General features: G+C 37.8%; 1 protein-coding gene across 1 annotated transcript in view; it reads left to right on the forward strand.

The window, feature by feature from the left end:
* The window catches only part of NRAP (nebulin related anchoring protein), a 53,729-nt gene that overhangs the window by 10,003 nt on the left and 22,952 nt on the right, over positions 1 to 20,774 (forward strand). Inside the window, exons 10-24 of the mRNA XM_009953540.2 lie at positions 1,555 to 1,659; positions 3,536 to 3,652; positions 5,419 to 5,523; positions 6,469 to 6,576; positions 7,279 to 7,383; positions 9,765 to 9,863; positions 10,382 to 10,486; positions 12,075 to 12,182; positions 13,011 to 13,112; positions 13,609 to 13,806; positions 14,030 to 14,134; positions 16,440 to 16,538; positions 18,567 to 18,671; positions 19,125 to 19,232; positions 19,843 to 20,154. Of these exons, the coding sequence (XP_009951842.2) occupies positions 1,555 to 1,659; positions 3,536 to 3,652; positions 5,419 to 5,523; positions 6,469 to 6,576; positions 7,279 to 7,383; positions 9,765 to 9,863; positions 10,382 to 10,486; positions 12,075 to 12,182; positions 13,011 to 13,112; positions 13,609 to 13,806; positions 14,030 to 14,134; positions 16,440 to 16,538; positions 18,567 to 18,671; positions 19,125 to 19,232; positions 19,843 to 20,154 (1,881 nt within the window). The remainder of the gene's footprint in view (positions 1 to 1,554; positions 1,660 to 3,535; positions 3,653 to 5,418; positions 5,524 to 6,468; positions 6,577 to 7,278; positions 7,384 to 9,764; positions 9,864 to 10,381; positions 10,487 to 12,074; positions 12,183 to 13,010; positions 13,113 to 13,608; positions 13,807 to 14,029; positions 14,135 to 16,439; positions 16,539 to 18,566; positions 18,672 to 19,124; positions 19,233 to 19,842; positions 20,155 to 20,774) is intronic.

Below are 20,774 nucleotides of genomic sequence, written 5' to 3' on the forward strand. Positions count from 1 at the left end.
AATTTGAGTTTTAATCTTCATAGATTGGATTCTGATATTTTTATTCAAATAAAATAAAGCCACTGAAATTAATGAATCTTTCTGAATGAAGTGTGACTTAACATGGGTAAAGGGATTAGATTTCTAACTGTCGAGATCATGAAGGTACATCATACAGATATATATATATATAACATGAGACAATTTAAGGAATCTTACTGTAAAATTCCTGTGTGCTGAACACCTGTTTTGTTCATGTTTAAAAATCTTAGAAGTGGCTAAAATTAATTACCTTGAACTTTGAAAAACACTGTTTTGTAATATAAGCAATATTAGAAATTACATAAAAATGTATTTGAGAAAGTTGGAAGAAAAAGAAAATGGCAAGTTAGTTTGAAGAATTCAGACTCATGAATGGCATTTTGAAAAACTGGCTTAGCTGATTAGTCAAGGATATTTTTTATTTTCTGTGCATTTACGGAATAATTTAGATGCAATAACTATAATTACATTGTATTATTTACAAACTTATATGACCTAGCATATCATGTGATATTGATGGTACACAAAATGACCTACAATGGATTGTTTTGCATTGAGAACTCACAAGAGAGAGACACTGAATATTTATAGTCCTTTCTATCTGTGCTCTCCATGACATTCTTGACATACCACACAGTCTTTTTTCACTTAAACTGGCTCTTTACTGCAAAGGATTTACAGAATATTACAGAGAAGGCACATTACACTGTATCTTGCTTTTTTGTGCTTACCATGTACTTTCCAGATCTTGCCATAGAAAGCTTTGGGATGGTCATTGTGTATTAACATTTAAAAAAAAGCTCCAGTATTTTGTTATTAAATAATCAAAAGGCTTTTCAAATTGTCAAACATTTACACATAAACTTATCTATACATAGATTTAAGAGTATTAATTCCACAACAATTGTTTTTTTAAATCAAGCAAATGGAATTTGGGGATTTTGTTCCCTAAGGAGTTTACCACTTTAATATCTTGATATTTCTGCTTTATTAATGAATCCTGCTTCAAAATATGTCACTGCACGAGAGAAATATTGTTTTTGGTCAGTTACGATGTGAGAAATGGCCATGGAGAGATCAAGAGACTTCTGCCATGTCACAGAGGAAGGCTGACCCTACACTAAACTTGGAAAGTTTAAGCAGATCTCCTGGCTGCCAAAACCATTAGATATTTTTTTAGTTTTCCAGGGAAACATATATTGACAAAGAGTGGATCTAGCAGATATCAACTCTGTAAGAACCGAGGTGAGATTAGGAGGATATACATCATTATATACTTGAATGCTGTCTTGGCCACAGCTAGTTGCTACCTAAATTTCTCTTGCAATACAGCACAAATAATTTTACAGGCACAGTTAATTTAATGGGTGATTTTATTCTTATAGTTGGTCATTTTATTATCTTTTTTTTATTAAAAAAAAAGTAAAATGAACCAAAGAACTTTCCTACTAGCAAGGAATATGGGGTTTTGTGAAATCACCCATGGCCCCACCTGCTTAAGTATGATGAATAAACACTCTGAATTTTCTTCAGGATTATATGGATGAGTATGAAGAACGCAGAGGGAAAGGAAGCTTTCCTGCTATGATCACCCCCGCTTATCAAAATGCCAAGAAAGCAAATGAATTGGCAAGTGATGTAAGTATGAAACCTGAATCAATACAATTCATAAACAATTAAAACCAGCAGTTTGTCAGAGCAGTGCCTGGGAGCAGAATGCTAAAATTACACTTGAGAAGTAAACAACGACATTTCACTGCATTGCTGGGAACTGGCTGGCTCAGGGGATTAATAATATCCATTAATAGAAAGGGACATAGCTCCAACTTGCATGAGGGAGGAGATGGATGTAGCAACTAATGGGGATCCCTACTGTTAGGTTAACCCTCCTGGCAAATCTGCACCTGTATTATTAATGAAACCTTCAACTGCCTTAATCATCCTGTGGACTACTGTGGTATTCCCAGTAGTGAATAAATAGAGGATGAATGAGCTGAACTGGTTTTGATATTTTGATGTATCATGCCTCTAGCACAAAGGAAGTCATATGGAGGAAAAGAAACCATAGAGTATGACACTGTCCCTTCACAAGGCTGAGCTTATTTCTAGGCTGGGGATTTTTAGTTTTGAGTGGTAAGCTAAAGAATTGGCAAAAAAGGTGGTGATGTGTGATTCTTGCATGCAGCCTATTGATTAAAGAGCCTCAGTCTTATTTGAGGAGACCGTTTCTAGTAGTGACAGAAAATGGGTCAGTCTGTAGGTCACTGCCCTGTGGCTGCTGTGAAGGGTTTCTGCGAGTGACAACCTTTGTAGTGTGGACATCTATCCCCCATGGGGTTATCTGAGCTGATGGGCTCAGTCTGTTTTCTGGGGAGCTAACAGATAGCTGAGGCTTTCAGCCTGTACTAGCCTGGACTAGACACTAGCAGTAAACTGGAGTGAAAGGGTCAGCCATATTCTGTTACCTGAGCTCATGACTGAGAGGATGTAAAAAACCTGAAACCTTCTGTGACCAGTCCCTATTTTGATGACAAACTCAGTGATCCTCTGTTTAAACATGAAATATTTAACCTTTCCAGATAAAGATGGCAGTTTCATAGGTTTTCAAAATGCTAATGGTCAGTAGTTTCATTATTAATTTGTAATACCTGGAGCGAGGAGAAGGGTTGGTTCATGGCAGCAACATTTGCACACTAGAGTACTTATCAAGCTGCTTCATATCTTTGAAGCCTGAGAAACTGAGTGCAGAATTGGAGACTAAAAAAACCAAATACTTTGCACTTCAGCACATTTAAAATAATTTGGTTTTTTTTTAGATTACAAATCTGATTTTTGAATCAGTAACATATGATGAAGAACATAAACATCTCCTTGTATGCAAGAAACAGTGAAATATATTCTGAACAGGGTTTCTGGTGGACAAAGTTTGGCAAAAGGCCAATATAAGTATTATCTCTCTTCACCCGTCCAAGCCCAATTTAAATTAATAACCTGATGTCTAAACTAAATTAACAGATCCCTTATTTCAGTTTTGATTTGGTAAAAACATTATAAGTGCAAAAAGATACAGCTTTTTTTAAAAGCTGGTTTCTACAAAAGGAAGTTTGCAGAGCACTTGATGACTAGAAGTAATTCTCTGACTAGAAATCTAAAATTAAAGTCATGGGGATTAACTTCAGTAACAGAAGAGCACACAAGCTCCGCCTAGTCACTAGCCAAGAATCTGGTAGTTATCTGTTCAAGCGATGAACAACAACCAGTGCTGTTCAATCTATGTTAAAAACAGATTGAAAAAAATGCCATCTAGTGAAGTGATTTGACAGGGATTATTAGGGCTGTGATATTATGTGGTTTCTTTCAGGAAGTAACAACTTGCAGTGTTTCAACTTAGGAAGTTCTATTTGTTTATCAGAGCAAGAATAGGAAAAATCTTATCCCGACTCCTGAAGCCAATCTAAATAGCAATGGTGAGAAGGTAGACATCTATTTTATAATTTCCCCTACTTCTTTTCAGATAAAATACAAGAAAGATCTTTCCAAGATGAAAGGTGCAGCTCACTTTCACTCCCTAACGGCTGAAGACAACTTAGTCCTTAAACAAGCCCAAAGTGTTAACAAGCTTGTCAGTGAGGTAAGGGGTTGAATTGATCTGTTAACCAGTTTGAGAGCAGCTCATGCAAACTTTTGTGTCTGGTGGGTAAGGACTACAAATATAAAAAGCTGTTGTTCTTATTGCCCTGTATGTAACAAAAATTATCTATGCGCAGCACAGTAACTGGAGAGAAAGATGCAAGAAGAGATCTTCAGGTCCTGTTATGTGGCACTTCCAAAGATCTGTATGAAAGTACGGGAAACTAACCCCAGAAGAGTAATTCTAATTCTGGCCACATGAAGAAGAGAAGTCTAAAAAAATCCCCCTGAATTGTGCTCTTAATGTGCTGTGCAGTTATGATCATAAATGCTTTTGGATGACTTGGGTGTACCTTAGAGTGTTTCAGAGAAGGTTCTACTGATAACTAAAAAATAGCACCAACAGAGCCAAAATTTGTACCATTCTTTTAATGCAGGTTTCTATTTTCTTCCATTTTGTGAAAGACTGTGAGTTACCAATAATACATTCTTCTTCTGCTTGGCAAGGGAAGATTGCTAGGGAATTCTCGGTAGATTTTGAATTATTAATTTATTTATAGTGTCATATCAGCTATAAAGCTATTAATAATGTGAGTTTCTAGAGCTTCCCCATGGCAGTTTGAAAACTTACACTCTTGAGATGTCAAAGTATAAAACCTTCAATAATGAAAAACCCCTGGAAGTAGGACTGGAAGGGGCCTCCTGGGCCAATGATTCCTGGCTCCTGCTGTTTTGGCACAGTATCATGTAATCCTCTTCTAATTTCTAGCCTATATTTATTCCTGTCCACTTTATTACTACTGGGTTTTGTGCCAACACTACCCTTTAGTTTAAAAAGCTCTTCTCCCTGCATGATTACCTCTCTGAGATGTTTACAAACGTCTATAATTTTCTTCTCTCTGCCTTTATTTATGAAAATAAAGCAAGCCAAATTCTTCTCATCTCTCACAGTCTTTCATTGCAGCTGTTATAGGCTGAGTGCATCTTCCTTAAACATTGTTTAAGACCGTAAGAGTACATAAGTTCTTGAAGAGGTCTTGATGGAACCTGGTACATAGCACATGCACTTCCCAGCACCTGCTCAAAAGTCTCCTCTTGCTCCTGCCTTGGACTGCATTTGCCTTTTTCATGACTGTGTTACGTCTCACCATCTTTCTGTGGTCAGCCTATATATGAACAGTTTTCCTCTTTCTTAGCCTTTCCAGCTGATCAGCTCTTATAGCTGAAATTTTTATGACTACTCTCTACATATATTAGCCTCTACATTACTGAATTTAGTCCCATTTCTATTACCCCTTTTAATATCACCCTCAACATTCCTACTTCAGAGCAAAGGTACTTAATGAAAATATTAAACCAGTTCTGTATTTAAACTTACTCTGAAGAATTCTACTGGTGAACTTCACCCTGTTCAATCCTTCCTGTTGAAAAATACGCATTACTTTTTCTGCTTTCATTTGCTCCACACTGACCTTAAAATTCCTTCATAGATCCTTGGTTTTGTTAATAATTTTCCGCACAGCACTCTCTCATACGCTTTGCTGAGGTCCAAATGGATGAAATTGATTGTATTTCTTTTGCCTATAAAATGAGAACTGAGTATATGAAAATCATCTTCATATTAATTTTTGCCATATACCATCTGATGAAAGCAGTGTATCAAAGTCTTTGAACAGTGGGTCTGGCTAATTAAAAGTGTGTGGAGGAACTTGACAGAGCAGGTTAAGGTTTTACCATATCTTCCCCTTGTGCATTTTTGTCACTAAGGTGGAGTATAAGAAGGATCTTGGAAACAACAGAGGCTACAGCATGAACTACTGTGATACTCCGCAATTCAAGAATGTGAGCAAGATCTCAAAATTCACCAGTGATGTAAGTTTTCAGTACCTCGTGCGTGACTTGCTTCACCTGGTAGCTGCTGGAATTGCAAGTCATCTGTGTGTGTGTTTCAGATAAGCATGCACTGGGAATTTGATTGTAACTGATTTTAACCCGTGTCTGTACAGCACCTATCCTATTCTGTCCTGATAGATAAATGGGGCTCGTTTTATACAGGATTATGAAAAGAACTGTTATGATATATGGAAGAGAGGACTGCTAATCTAGCTGTTACTGTTTCCTATCATAATTATTACTTATTTCATTGTGTACCTACATTTCCTGACTGGAAAGGTAGGCAGAAGATACTTTACCGGAGTTAATGTCAGAGAGGAACATGTTTACTGTGTGAAAGTAATCAATATTAATAATTATACTGCTTGTATCTCATGATACTGAAATATAATTTTGCTTTATACTGCTTGCTATAATTCTCTGAAATCCAGGAGGAGTAAATATTTTGCCATGGAGATGAGATGGTAGAGTGGTTAATTTATCTTGTTGAACTCCCTGCTCTGGGCTTGGTGACAGCTGCACTAAAACAGTCCAGTTTTGATAGACGATTATATGTTCATTTGTTAATGTACAAATAATGCTTCCCTGCTACTTCATTCTAATATTTATTTCTGTTGAAATAATGTGCAGCAATAGAATGCAGAGGTATCTCCCTTACGTGGCATGCAGGTGATCTGGAGAATATGTAAATGGCATCTTGTAAAATAGGAAACTCACAGAGGGTTTTATTTTTTTAAAAAAAAGTACTCACAGGATACTTTTTATTTTTTAAAGTACCACCGTTGTTGTGGACTCATGAGTTTCTGTAGTGGTGCAACACTAGTAGACCACAGCTGTAATAATTTGTCTCACTGCTGTAAAATATGGAAACTCATAGAAAAACAAAATATATTTTCTCAGAGCGTTTTTGCTTTTTTTGTACAGCTTAAATACAAAGAAACCTACCAGAGCCAGATGAAAGGTCATTATGTAGGTATCGGCATGGACAAGCGAATGCTACATGCCATGAAAGTTGGCAGCTTGGCAAGCAATGTAAGTCTTTTTTAATCACACTTGTATGGTTGTTGCTTTCTTGTCTTTGAGTTTTTCCAGAATTAAGTTGATAGAAAACTTTAGATCATACTGTACTGGGGATCTGAAGGGTAGATATGTTGAGAAGAGGGGAAATTCTGGAAACCGTTTTGTACTGATTTATAGCTCACTGTGCGGAAGAAGTTAAAATAAGCAAATTCAGTGATCTGGCAACATACTGAGCTCCTTCAGATTTCTTTGACATCAGTAGGATGGCGAAGGTGGCTTGCCACCAGCTCCAGGGTCAGACCTTTGCTGAAAAAATAGTCTTTAATGAAGATTTCTGGATTCCAATTTAATTTACTGGGTTAGTCAAGAAGCTATTTCGTTACATACCATTCCTTCAAGTACGTTATTTACAAATCTGTAAGAAGCTTGAGAACTAAGCAGAAAGATAAAAGAGATGTGTCATAGGTGGAAGTTAAGTTAATGCTCCCACTGTTGGCATTGGATTAATTGAGGAGCTGAAAAAGAATCAATTAGTGGCTAAACTATGCAAATAATTTCATTTTCTTTGTCACTCATGACATTGAACTTACTTTGTTTCCTACATTTAATATTAATATTATTGTTTCTCCTTTCCTCTTGACTGATAATTATTCAAAAAAATGACAGCTTAAAAAAAAAAGAATGATTTTGTTTTTTGTTCTCCCTGTGTTTCAGATAGCCTATAAATCTGATTACAAGCATGACGGTGTTGACTACAATTACCCAGCTACTCTCACTCCTTCATATCAGACAACAAGGAAGTTGATCCCTTTGAAAGATGTAAATAATTTTATGTTTTGGTTTTTTTCCCTATGAGTTGCACAGCTCATCTTCTCTCTGCAGGAGAGATTGTGATAGATTGCATGTGTCAAATGGTGATTTAATCATGGGAGCAAACAACTACTGATAACAAAGCTAAAGCAAAAAAGTGCAGGGAGTCAAGAGGGCTCAGAGGAATAGAAAATGCTGCCACCTCCTGTCATTGGCTTCAGTTCAGCACAGATTGTACAATGATGTGAAATGAGTGAGTTCTGCCCTGTCCCTAGTCTGGGACATCTCACCATCTGGGCAACTTCAACAGCAGCATCAAGCACTGAAAGGACAAGGAGCCTTAGAGAGTCTTCTCAGCCTTTGTGAATTCCCTGAAGATAGGTGTTCCTCTTTGAAGGGGAACTAGTTGGTCACATAACCTTCCTTATGCCTGTGTCTGTGCGAGAGAGGTGTCCTCTGTGCTTGGGGCTGAGTTACTGATGGAACAATGTGAAGAAATTTGTGTACTGCTGTGGTTATATGTGCTCTACAGATAAATGAAGGACATCAGGCTGTAGAGGATACCATACTTTCACCTCTTACAAGCATTAAAGGCTTGATTGATCTCATCTACCATTAACCTGTGCCTTAGGAGCACAGTCACCAAGCATTACTTATAAAATCAACAGGAAGAGAGCAGCACCTCTGCAGGGCATTTCTGACTGCCTAAGATGTATGTAACCTGTCTTTCCGTTGAAATTGCAAGAAACCAGGGACAAGATGCCTTAGAGAGGCCATTAACATTATATGAGATTTACCTGGGCCTAAATACCTCTTGCAATTGAAAGATGGTAGCACGAAGGGATAGAATGAGAACGCTGATGCTTTTGAGGAAGTACTTGATATAATTCAACTGTAAGATGTACTATTGTCTCTTCAGCAGTAATTTCCACTTTGTCTTTGAAAAAGCTTAAAAAAGTTTGGTGTTTGATTGCTTAGTGTGTGAGAAAGCTGTATGGTTAAGGAGTTCAAAGTAAGCATGAATTCGTGTCCAGAACGTACGAGTTAGTTCTACCAGCTCTGAACTTTTCAGCTCTTCCTGTGGCTTTACAATTCGTAGTCAGCATTGGGGTTTGGAGCATGTGAGTCAATTGACCACAGAGACTTGGTTGCACTAGTCATGATCATCATCTAGTAGTTTGAAACAGTCCCAGGACTCATCTGCTCACTGATAACCAACATGCTTACTCTGAACTCTTTAAGGATACAACTCTGTCACACACTAAGCCACCACAAGTAGCAATAAACACAGTTTCAGTTAAAAAGAAGTGATCCCTTTCTGTGGAATTAAAATTCTTTCTGTCTCTGTAAAGAAGGAAATGGACTGTTTTAAGTACCGTGATCACTTTGGACCTGTGAGATAATTCAGGCCTTTTTTCCTAGTTTTTGTCATTCTAGCAGAAAGAACAAGATTACATGACGATACCTGACATAAGAAGGTTCGCATTAAAATAGTTTCAGGAGCTCAACGTCTCTAGAAATATACTCCATTTCACTGGAAAAAAGTGTTCCTAAGAAACTAGTTTTAAGCAATGTGATTTGCAATGTTTGCAAAGTGGTGGTATTCGCTACAGTGAATAATTAAGGCCTACAGATAATAATAATAATTGTATCCTGAAGTATAGCACTGAGTCCTTTGGCAGCAATAGGTTTGAAAGAAAGCTTCTCTATGATTTTTTTATCTGGCATAATTTTGGGATTTCATATATTTATTTGATAGTTTATTATTGCTGCTAACATGTTAATATGTTAGGAATTCAGTGGCCTCCAGTCCTACCAATGGCTGACATTAAAATTATTTTTTGTAGCATAAATATATACTTTTCTTCTCTCATCGTTCACACAAAACTCTTGCCACACAGGGGAATTCTGTGATTAATTATTGCATTAAAACTCAGTAAAGACGAAGTGTAAGAGAGTTCATTTGCTCTGCGCAGCATTACATTGGGCAGACCTCTTAATAGACAGTTACAATGTTCCCTTATAAAGACAGTCTGAGAAAGATAAAAATAATCCAAGTGATAGTTAAGAATATTAGCTTTATAGGAATGCTTTGGGGGACCAGCTGAAACTGCATCTGTTTAAGGATTTGTGGTTTTGAGGCGGAGGGGTTATAAGTGAAGTTCATTTTCAAAGTGGAATAAAAACTGTGACCTCAGACTAGGAACTTTTCAGAGCGTTAACTCAGATCTCATCCAAGACATCCTGGCATTTTACTCACCTCAATTTATTATGGTTTAAGTAATGATTTATCCAGAATATTAGCTGACAAAACTTTGTCTACTCAATGTCTCGTTTTCCAGTCTGAACATGTCTTCCTTTATTAAATCTTTTATTTTACCTTAAATTAGGTAAACTACAGGCAAAGCATAGACAAGCTGAAGTACAGCTCTGTTGCCAGCACTCCACAAATTGCTCAAGCCAAAATAAATGCGCAGCAGCTCAGTGATGTAAGTTCTGACATCATTAGCCACCATTGTTTATCAAAATTATGAGATAATTTTATTTCATAACATTTGTAGCACTTAAGTGTTTTTATTCTTGGTAGTTCATCAGTAGATTTATGACCAAGATAAGAATAGAAATTGAATGAAATTGCTTCCAAAAATATTACAAGCATACCAGTAGAGCTAATATTTTCCTCCATTTTTAAGATTTGTTTTAGTGTGCTTTGTTAGGGATTTATCTTCTGTGTATTTATTAATGCATGTTTTTAATAATATATTTTCTACATACAGATAATCAGTTTCTATTATATTTATAGAATAATCATGCTAATTCCTACTACTTAGGTAAAAGTTATAATTGCCTTACTGTCTTCATATTTACATCAGCCATACCTGTGAGTGTATCTATAACATATGGCACTAATAGCTGAAATTCAGCAGCAGTCAATCAGTGTAACAGTCATATTTTTAATAAGTTCAAAATAACTGAGTTTGTTGTTGGTTTTTTCAATATATGGCAGTTGAACTACCGAGCCCAGTACGAGAAGACAAAAACAAATTACACTCTACCTCAGGACGTACCTCAGTTAGTCAAGGCAAAGGCCAATGCAGAGTTGTACAGTGAGGTAAGCCAAGCGATGTGGAAGTGTTGCTATTCGTGATGCTGTTAATAGACGGAGATGAAGGTAAAGATGGCATTATTTCTGGAAGCATTTAGTATTTATCGTTGGTCTTTACTAAACAGCATGAAATATGGTAGCCAAAGTAGATAGGGATACAATCTCAAGTACACTGACACTGCTAGACATTTTTTTCAAGACTTTTTCAGATGTTTTGCATTTGTTCAGTAAATCAATGTTTACTTCACAAAATTAACTGCTTCTGAGATGGTATTTGTATGAAGAACCAACATTTGCGAAGTTCTAATAACTCAAAGCCTGCTGAAGTCAATGGAAAGAAATACAGTGACTTCAGTGATCTTGGATCAAGCCTACTGTTGCTGCCATTGGTAATTCATGACAATGTATAGTGATTTACTTAGAGACCTGAGTGTTAAAATCCAGCACTTACAGGAAAAGTTTAACTTTGATTTAATTTTTGAAGTATTTTTCAGGCCTCCACTGTTGTAGTTTTGGAGGGAAAAAAGCGCAACAAGACAAATGAAAGCAAAACCAGAAAAAACCTCCAGCCTTATTACTGGTGTGACTGTTTATTTTTGAACCAGTTTCGTAATTTTTTCATGGTTGTGAGTTGGCATTACTGCAAGTTTTTCCTGGTATATTCATACCTTGTGTTCTTACCCGAAGTTTTATTTGAGTTGCGTTGGTGAGGTGGTGTCGAGCAACATTCTTTGTGGCTATAATGTATTGGGATGCCTGCTCACTGTTAGATACTAGTAAAATATAACCATACAAAAAGCCAAATCCAGAAATCAGGGCTTCCTGGATACTTCATTAGGTGTATGCATAGTATGCATGAAGGCATACTTGATCCTGCTCTAATGGAATTTCAAGTGGAATCTTGAAAAAGACCTTAAACAACTAGTGCTTTAGCTTCCATTAACTTTCAGAAGCTAAGCAGGTGGTTCTCATGCATTTCATCTGCGTTTGTGGTACAGTGTGGCTCATGAGTGTGCTTTTGAAGCGAATCTCCTGATCATAAGGGTTGCTTCACATTGTGAAGTGGGCTCAGAGCACACGAGCTGGATTCCTTTTGAATGCAGCCAAACTGAAATGTGCTCTCCAGCAGCTCACGTAACGAACTGCAGCTACAAGTAGGCATTCAGTGTATGGGACCTGACCAGCTCTAGTTGGAGGGGGAGAAAAATCCTGAAATGAGTAGAGTGAGGTCTGATTCTGAGCACCAGCTGTTCTGCCCGATAGATCAGCTCCTGTTGATCTACACTATTTGCATATGTAGACATAACCACAGGCACTTTTGAAAAACCTTCCCTCCCCCAGGCCGGTTTAAAATTGAGAGCTATTGGTGCATGTTCTGGGATTTAAAGTGCCTGTAAACTCCAAGAATAAAATTCTTGACTCAATCGTGGCCAATTACTTAGCTCAAAATGGTAATGAACTGTGACTTAAGAAGGTTCCAGTTTGTGGACTGAGCATATTTATACTTCTGGTTTGCTCTGACTCATTTTCATGTTTGTTTGAAGATCTTGTGTGTTTATGTGTTAGTGACATGTTGCTGTCTTTCCTTTCTCAGATTAAGTACAAAGAAGGCTGGGAGAAGAGTAAGGGCCGGGGCTTTGAAATGAAACTTGATTCTCTGCCTTTACTTGCTGCCAAAGCTTCAAGGGATCTTGCCAGTGATGTATGTTATATTTAATTACCTAGGACTTATTCTTTATATAAGTTGCTATAGCACAGGGAAATAAAGCTTAGCTCACTTCATCTGGATTTTGACGTCCTGCATTTGGCTGTTTGTCTTTCCCAAAGAACAGTTGGAAACTTTCTCAGACTCTGCTATGAAATTTCACTCTCTGAAAATTATTTTTTTAAATACAAGTGTACAGAAAGAAGCAAAATATGCAGAATAACTTCATAGTAAAATTCAGTGTTTTCGATTGTTTATAGCCTCAAAAATATTGTTATCATCCACTGCAAAGGGAATGCATATTTCTTTTGTCTGTTTTTTTAGCATAAACACATGTATATAAAAAAGTTTCTAAACAAACGCTTTTTAAACAACTTATCTCATGATTCTTAACATGTGGAAGGGCAGAAAAGGAAGACATTTTTCCTTTTCCTACAGCTGGAAAGTGTTCAGCAATGATGGTGATTCTAAAATCCCACCTCATTAAGAGAGCCAAATCTTGAATTCCTTGCTTGTTTTTGACATGATTCGTTTTTTAGCTTTTGCTTTAAGAACAAGGTAATTTAGCTAATCAGAAGACTTCAAGTTTATAAACACACCCACCTCAGAGGAGTGAGCCTTAAACAATAAAGTTAAAGACAACATAAATGACACCAACCTTGCACCTTTGGGACTTTCTTAGAAAATCTGAGAAATCTGAAGTGACAAAGTGAGAAACAGGCTAATCGCTTTAAATTTTGACCATCCAAATTGCCACTGAAAAACATATTGCTTATCTCTTGGGTAACTGGAAATTATCTTTGACTTAAACTATTTTTTTTTCAGATTAAATATAAAGAAGAATATGAAAAAACAAAAGGAAAAGCAATTGGAACCAAAGATTCAAGACTTTTGCACTCTCTGCAGGTGGCCAAGATGAGTAGTGAGGTAAATTTTTTATTTCTCTTAGTCAAAAAGTGTTTTTCATAATTATGATTCTCTCAGCAACAATATGCGATCTACCACTATTTCTGCTTTCCCTATAAGAAATTCTTGGAAGTGTTTAACAAAAATTGGTTTCCTTCCTCTGTCCGTTAATCTGCAATTATTGCACAGGATTTGTGTTCTCATAGGGAATTTTGGGTTGATGGTGTCCTCATTTTGGGGCAGGAAAATAACATCCTATTAAACCTCCAATATAAACACTTCTACATAAAACTTTCAAGTAGATGAAAGTATGTTTGAAAGTAAGATGTACTGTAATAGAGATGTCTCTAGAGCCTGCAAAATTCATCTTGCCATCTGTTTTGTGAATCTTTCATAGGGGTCAGTTTCTACATGTGTTTTCCCTTACCTGCGTAAGGACCCAAGCAAGAGTGGAGATTTAAGATAGCTTTGCCATACACTGATACAGACAACTTATTTTCATTCCTTCTTTTTCTAGATTGCCTACAAAAAAGATTTTGAGGAGAGTAAGACCCATTTCCATCTGCCTATGGACATGATAAACCTGAGACATGCTAAGAAGGCCCAGACACTTGCTAGTGACTTAGATTATAGAAAGAGACTCCATGAATACACAGTGGTTCCAGAAGATATGAAGACCAAATGGGCAAAGAAAGCCTATGGTCTCCAGAGTGATGTAAGATGATGTATACTCAGCTTGACTGTTACAAGCAGTATGCATAGTTATAGACTTTTTCAGTTTGACATTAATTCTTGTTTTATATGGACACTGTTTGATTTGCATGGTGACTTTTTAAAATGCCTTTCCAATGTCTTTGAAACTGGAAAGGGTGCACATGTTCACATGCAAACATTGTACCCATGTTCCCCATGCCAATAAATGTCATTTTCCTCTACAGCTTCGGTATAAGGCAGATCTGATGTGGATGAAAGGAGCTGGGTGTATCACAGAAGGAAGTCTTAATATACAACAGGCCAAAAAGGCAGGAGATTTGGTCAGTGAGGTAAGCAAAGTGCTCAGGCTTCTGTCTGTTGTTTATTCAAAGGTTTATGCACAGTTATTACACTACATTATGTAGAATAGATAAGGAATCCCTAATGCAGGAAATCTGAGAAATAGAACGGGTGGACATTGTTTAGTTATTCTACAATTTAGGAGATCCTGGGTTAGAGGTTAAAAATATATTTTCCCATTATATGATTATTGTTTCAGGTTTATGAGGCAGAAGTCCCCATAACTGTGCTTCCACCTCTTTTCATTCACCTGCCTGTTTCACAGAGTGACATTGAAAGGAATTAGACTTTCCTGTGGTACATGCTACATGAAGTACATAGAGTTTTAAGGAACCGTGTTGAAAGATTAGCTATTTGTTAGCCATGTTTGGAAATTTGGTTGCTCTTTGGCAAATAAGGGCTGGGACTTTACTGGCAGCTTCAGCTTGTGCTGCTTTCCATTGCTTTCGCTTGATTAATTCATGGTTTTGCACTACCATTAACCTCATGGAAGTACACTTCCTCAGCTGCTTAGCTATGGTTGAGTCGTCTCACTAGTGCTAGGAAAACTAGAGGACAGACAGAAGAGTAAATTAGGGGAAGTTTGACAAGAAGGATAAAATCCCACTTAGTGCTGGAGGAAGGAACAGAAGCCAGTTAGTTACAGGAGATCACATTCTCTGATACCTTGGGTCTCTGACATCCTCTCACTACTCCTGCAAGGGGAAAAAAATACATCTTAGAAACAAAAGAAGAGCAGCTACTCTCAGATCTGGTGTCTTGCTAGGGATGGACTGACATCTGCTGCTGTGGTGTGCTGTAGTAATAATCACTTCCACAAATATTTAATCCATAATGATGTGCCTTTTCATTCCAGTGCTGTGTAAGGCCAAAGGATGGCTGACAGTCACTTAAACTGGAGACTGGTGGATATTATTTTAGAGATCTCTATTGCCTTACAGAGCCTGGCATTTTGTCATTTCTTTGCAGAATGTCACTACATTGTGTTCCATGCAATGTGACAAAACATGCTGTTTTTAATCTGCCTCCCTCCCTTCCAGGTTCCTAAAATAAAGCAGTGAGCACCTCTTTGAAGTGCTGCATGCTTTTTTAACTTCTATTTTGTGTTCCCCTAGCAGAGACACAGCATAAACTGATGTGTTCACCCATCAGTTTGAACAGAAGGATTTCTCTCCTGAAATGCCAGATAATGAAAAAATGCATTCACACCCTTCCTAGGTGGAATGCCCCACTTCACGGTTGAACTGTTAGAATAAGAATTCAACTAAAGTATACAAGAACTTGTTTGCTTGGTCTCCTCCATCATACTGTGGTCTTAAAATAGGGTGCTGCATTTCCTTGTACTGTCTCAAAGATAGAAAGACTTGCTTAGCTTGCTCTCCCATGAGTGATGCAAAAGGCTGAGGCAGAGACGTTGATTCAAAACAGGCCTGACTCAACGCCTGATGAAGCCAGTGGAAGTTTTCTGTTCACTTCGGTGTGTTTCAGATGTAAAACAAAAAGTAAGATGGAATAAAAGTAAGGGCAGTCTGATTTACCAAACTAGAAATGTTAGTGTCTATGCAAAGTTGTCTATTGAAATAGATTTTATGTAAGTACTGGTACCAGAGGATGAATGAAGCATAGTGTTTTTTCCCACACCCAAGACTTGAGCCTTGTGGAGGCCTCTCATAGCTGTTGCTCCCAGGAAAGCTTGACTGCAGCGTCTACGCTGAGCTCTGCTTTGAAAAGAACTGGGAGATGGTGGGAAAGATTTTGAATTTAAGTTACTTTCAGGACACTGAAACAGCCCATTCTAATTTAAATGATTATTTAGAAATATCTTAATAATTTAAGAATATCTCAGTAACATGTGTACAGTGATTTGAACAACACGTCCACATGCTTGAGAAGCCTTATGTAAGAAAATGAGATACTAATATTGACTGTGTAGCTTATGAGCTCTCTTGGGCCCTGATTTAAGACACCCAGGTTGTGAAGGGCACTCATTGGTTGGTGTGGAACCTAGATCTTGTAAGGTATGTAGCTAGTACATCTGGCACCGAAGAGTATCCCTGCTTGTAGTATCAGCAACAACGCATTTGGTATACTCTTTTACTACCCTCCTTGCCTCAAAACTACTAGCATTGGGTAGTGTTTGGAAGCTTATTTTGTTGATACCTGTGCTAAAACTGTCTTGGGAATTTACAGGGGACTTTTGGCTCTATCAGTCATGTGCTTTTTGAAAGCACTACATTTTTGGGGGAAGGTAAATATTGTAGAAACTTTTGTATAACCTGCTTTAATTTGATGTAGCAAAAGTACAGACAGAAGGCTGATGCTCTGAAGTTCACCAGTGTGGCTGACAGTTCTCAGATCAAGCATGCCAAGAAAAGCCAGGAACTGCAAAGTGATGTGAGTCCTTGAATGAATCTGTCTCTTTGCAAGTAGCTTATGCATAATGTGGTTGTTCCAGAGATACGTACACTGGGGTGGCAGTTGAAGAGAACCCAGTCGTGAAACCTTTCAATATATGAAATCTCTTAAGATTTATTTCTAAGGTGTTTTATTTGTTTATTTGATGAATTCTCTCCTTGAATTCTCTGAACTAGAACAACAACAAAAATCAAACCCCAACAGCAATGGAAATAGACAAGTGAGGCTCCTCATAAATCATGTCAAAGGCCAGAGAGAGACAGGGGGGGTGCCTCTACAAGACAGTCTCGGCAACAAACTTGTGGGTGGTGCAGGCTGGATTCAAATAGGGCTGAAAGGCGTTCATGAGAGGATACCTGAGTATTCCTGAGGTGTTAATGTCATCTGCACGAAAACTGGTTATCTGTGAGGTAGTAAATGTGAGGAAGGAACCTGGAGGGAAGACACAATATTCCCAGCTGATCCTCAGGCAGTGCTTCAAAGCAAGGTAGACATTAGCACAGGGACAGATATACATCCGTCCCAGGTTCTGTATTTCTCTCCACTGAAGGCCCTGTTAGACTACTTAAAGCTATGTCACCCTTGTTAGACCACATGTTCTTCAGCTGTTGCTGTTAAACTACTTTACTTACTTTACCAAAGTACTTTACTTTTAATTCTGTGATTTAGTAAAATGCTGATATCGGCATATTTTCCCGAACGGGTGCCTTCAGAATGCTCCCTATCCTTCCCTGGGGCTGGTGACTCTGGCTATAGACTAGACTAGAGCAGACTAGACTAGAATAGACTATTTCAGTTGGAAGGGACCTATAATGGTCATCTAGTCCAACTGCATGACCACTTCAGGGCTGAGGTGGTACTTTAGAATTCCTTGGCAGGACTTACCTGGCAGCAACTCACTTTTAAGTTTCCAAAAAAAGGGGAACCTTCTGTTAAAATTGCTGACCAACTAATTTTGGAATAGTAGTGACTTGCCAAGCTTTTTTAAAGTTACTTTTAATTTGTTATGCCTTGAAATGAAGATAGTCAGCTTCTCAGTTCTTATGTGAATGAAGCATTATTGCTTCTTGATTGGTCTTTTTCAGGCAGCTACTGTGTTTTCTTTTTTTGCTCCTCTGTATCAGTAAAAACCTGGCACTTACTTGGATGAGTGTTGTGTGTCTCAAAGATGACACCAGATCAAATCAGAGAAGAACGCTGGTCTCCTGATTCCCATTACTTATCTCCTATGTACTGGACAGTGCTGCCTTTCTGTATGTGTGTTGAAGTCAGAATAGTAGCCATGGATTTAGAGCATTTTTTTTTCTTTTTCTGTGAGATGTAAGAAATGTAACACTTTGCGAAATGGGACATCTTTTCATAGCTTTTCAACAGCTCCTCCAACAGCTTTATGAGCTTCTGAAAGAGAGCAGTTAATTTCTCTGTTGATGTTGCCCTGGGGCATAAAACGGAGATGTTTGCTACTTGGATCATAAAAAGTCCTTGATATTTTCATCGAAAGTTGGAATGTTAGTCCTCACTGGAGTATTATGTCAGCAATTACATTTAGGTCACAAAATTTCTCTGCAGATTCAATCGCTTAGTGTTCTTCATTTCATGCCTAAAATTCACTATTTCTGTGTCCTATTAAAGATTTCTGTTCCACCTAAAAAGTAGCTGCAGTTTAATATTGGATGAAATACATTCTTGCATACATCTTGTACAGAGTATGAATTACTGTCAGCTTTATAGCTAGTTAAGTAGCTAACTTTAGGAAAGAGAATTGAAGTATCCTGATATGTATGTTGTTTCGCTGCTTCCCTGAGATTTAACCACAAGTACTTTGGTCAGCCTGACTCTGTGGGTCAGCTTTTAAATTCATATTTCGCAAAAAACTCATGATGCTGAAGGCTAACTCACCGAATAAATTAACCTGAACAAACCCTTGAATATTTGTTTTAATCAGCATTCCTTCAACATTAAACACAGACTGCTGCCTGTTAACCATGTTTTGCTTTCTGTGGACAGGTTGCCTACAGGTCAGGAAAAGAGCAGTTTCTTCATCAGTACACCATCAGCAAAGATGATCCTGTCTTCACACTGGCCAAAACAAATGCTGCCAATATCAGTGAGGTACTGTGTAAGACAGAGGTTTGGATTCCCTCACTCCTGTGAATAGTTACAGCTGCTGTTGAAATGTTTGTTCTATAGATAAAAGTTAGGTTCTTTCTCTGAGAAGGTCCAAATGTTTTAGATGTAGAAACTTTGTATCTAAATTTAATTACTTGCTTTTGACCAAATGCTAGTCACATCTGCTGTTCTGAAGACTTGTCACTTTTAGAGTTTGAAGCTGAGTATTTTCCACATGCTTCCAGATGAGTGGCACATTGACAGTCTCACTGGAACCAGTGAGATAATGGGGTTACAGTATCCACAGTATCCAGCAAGATCTGATCCTTAGGCACATGGTTTCTGGCCATGGAGTGTACACTAGTCTGATGTTACTTGAGAGCTTTCGCTGTGACTATAGAACAAATACAATATATTGACAGTAATAAAGAGACTGTGTTATTGTCATCTCTTTAGAAACTCTACAAGAGTAGCTGGGAGAAGCAGAAGGAAAAAGGATTTGTGCTTCGTCTGGATGCTTTGTCATTCTTGACAGCTAAGGCAAAGAGGGATCTGGCAAGTGATGTGAGTATGGAATCCATCAGCCTTCTTTATTCTTAGGACAGCTGACAGTCCAGGTTGCTACCAGAGTATTGGGGATGTGTCACATATGTCTCAGTGCCCTGAGCCACCCTCACTTGGTTCGTGCTAAGGAGCAATGGAGCAGTTGTCTGGGTGATTGGCATTCCGTAATTAGTCAGAAGGTTTGCTCTGAGGAATTCACAGTTTTTCCCCACATGCTGACTGTGTTTTCCTATTCTCGTTTTGGCCCGAGGGTGAATTTTAGAACTCAAAATGAAGTGGAAATCTCCTGTGAAACATCATAACTTAATATATCTATGCCTGGACAGAAAATTCCTGAAAGAACCTTCTGACCTCAGTGCTTAAAGAATGTTGTTTTTCCCTGAGAGAACCAAAAAGAAATCTTACAGCTCTTTGTAAACATATTATTATTGAGAAAGGGTTACACTTACTAATTTCTAAGGCATTACAGGTTTTTTTTTGCAAATAGACTTCTTGCTTGTATCAAGGACCAAACATGTCACAACACTGATAGACCATTGCTTTACTACTAGCAGAGCTGTCAGTTTGGCAGCTTAGATCATTCACTCACGGTCTATTTTTTTCTTCACAGGTTAAATATAAGGAAGGTTATGAGAAGATGAAGGGTAAGCTGATTGGAGTAAAAGCTGTGGAAGAAGATTCGCAGATGGCTCATTCCCTTCAAATGTCAAAGTTGCAGAGTGATCTGGAGTACAAGAAGGCATTTGAGGACACGAAGAGTCAGTTCCAGGTCTCCATGGATATGGTTAACTTTGTCCATGCCAAAAAGGCTCAGAATTTGGCCACAGATAGAGGATACAAGACAGCTCTCCATCACTACACAGCCCTGCCTACTGACATGAAGGTGGCATGGGCCAAGTGGGCGTACGGATTGCAAAGTGATGTAAGTCCAGAGCTTAATGTATTTCAATACATTTCATTCAGCCCCTTCAGACACTTAGGACTGAGTTTCTTCAGATGCTTTTTATGCTTTTAATGCCATGCTATATTTATGCACCTGATTTTTCAACTATTGAAGAGTTAATATTAAGCCAGTAAATATTAACCACTTATTTGCTCAACACATATATTTATCTGTGCAGTACTTTTGAGGAGAGCTATAGTCCTGTTTATGAGCATGGCTTCTTCAAATCCTAATTCAAATGTTAATAAAGCACTAGGATTCATTATGATGTACTTTTTTTTTTTTAACCTAGTGCGCAGGGAGGTTAAATAATTTATGGTGATAAAATTGGTGGTAAAATTCCATATGGAGACCACAGGCTTAGCTATAACCATCAGATAAACCGATATTTTAAATAGTTACTATAAGTTAGACTTCCCATTCTGAAGTTTTTAAGTCAGAACTTTTCAAGGAGACTAAGACAGATGTATGTACAGGTCTTGTTGAAGTATAGCTGCTGAAACCCTTCTGGCTTCTCTGAGAAACATAGCTGTAGTGTTTATGTAAGCTTTTGGAATTCAGTAGACTCTTGGTAGGATAGATTTTGTGAGGAAAGTGAG

The sequence above is a fragment of the Leptosomus discolor genome, chromosome 6 (assembly GCF_034619465.1).
Source record: "Leptosomus discolor isolate bLepDis1 chromosome 6, bLepDis1.hap2, whole genome shotgun sequence".
In the NCBI taxonomy this organism is placed as follows: Eukaryota; Metazoa; Chordata; class Aves; order Leptosomiformes; family Leptosomidae; genus Leptosomus; species Leptosomus discolor.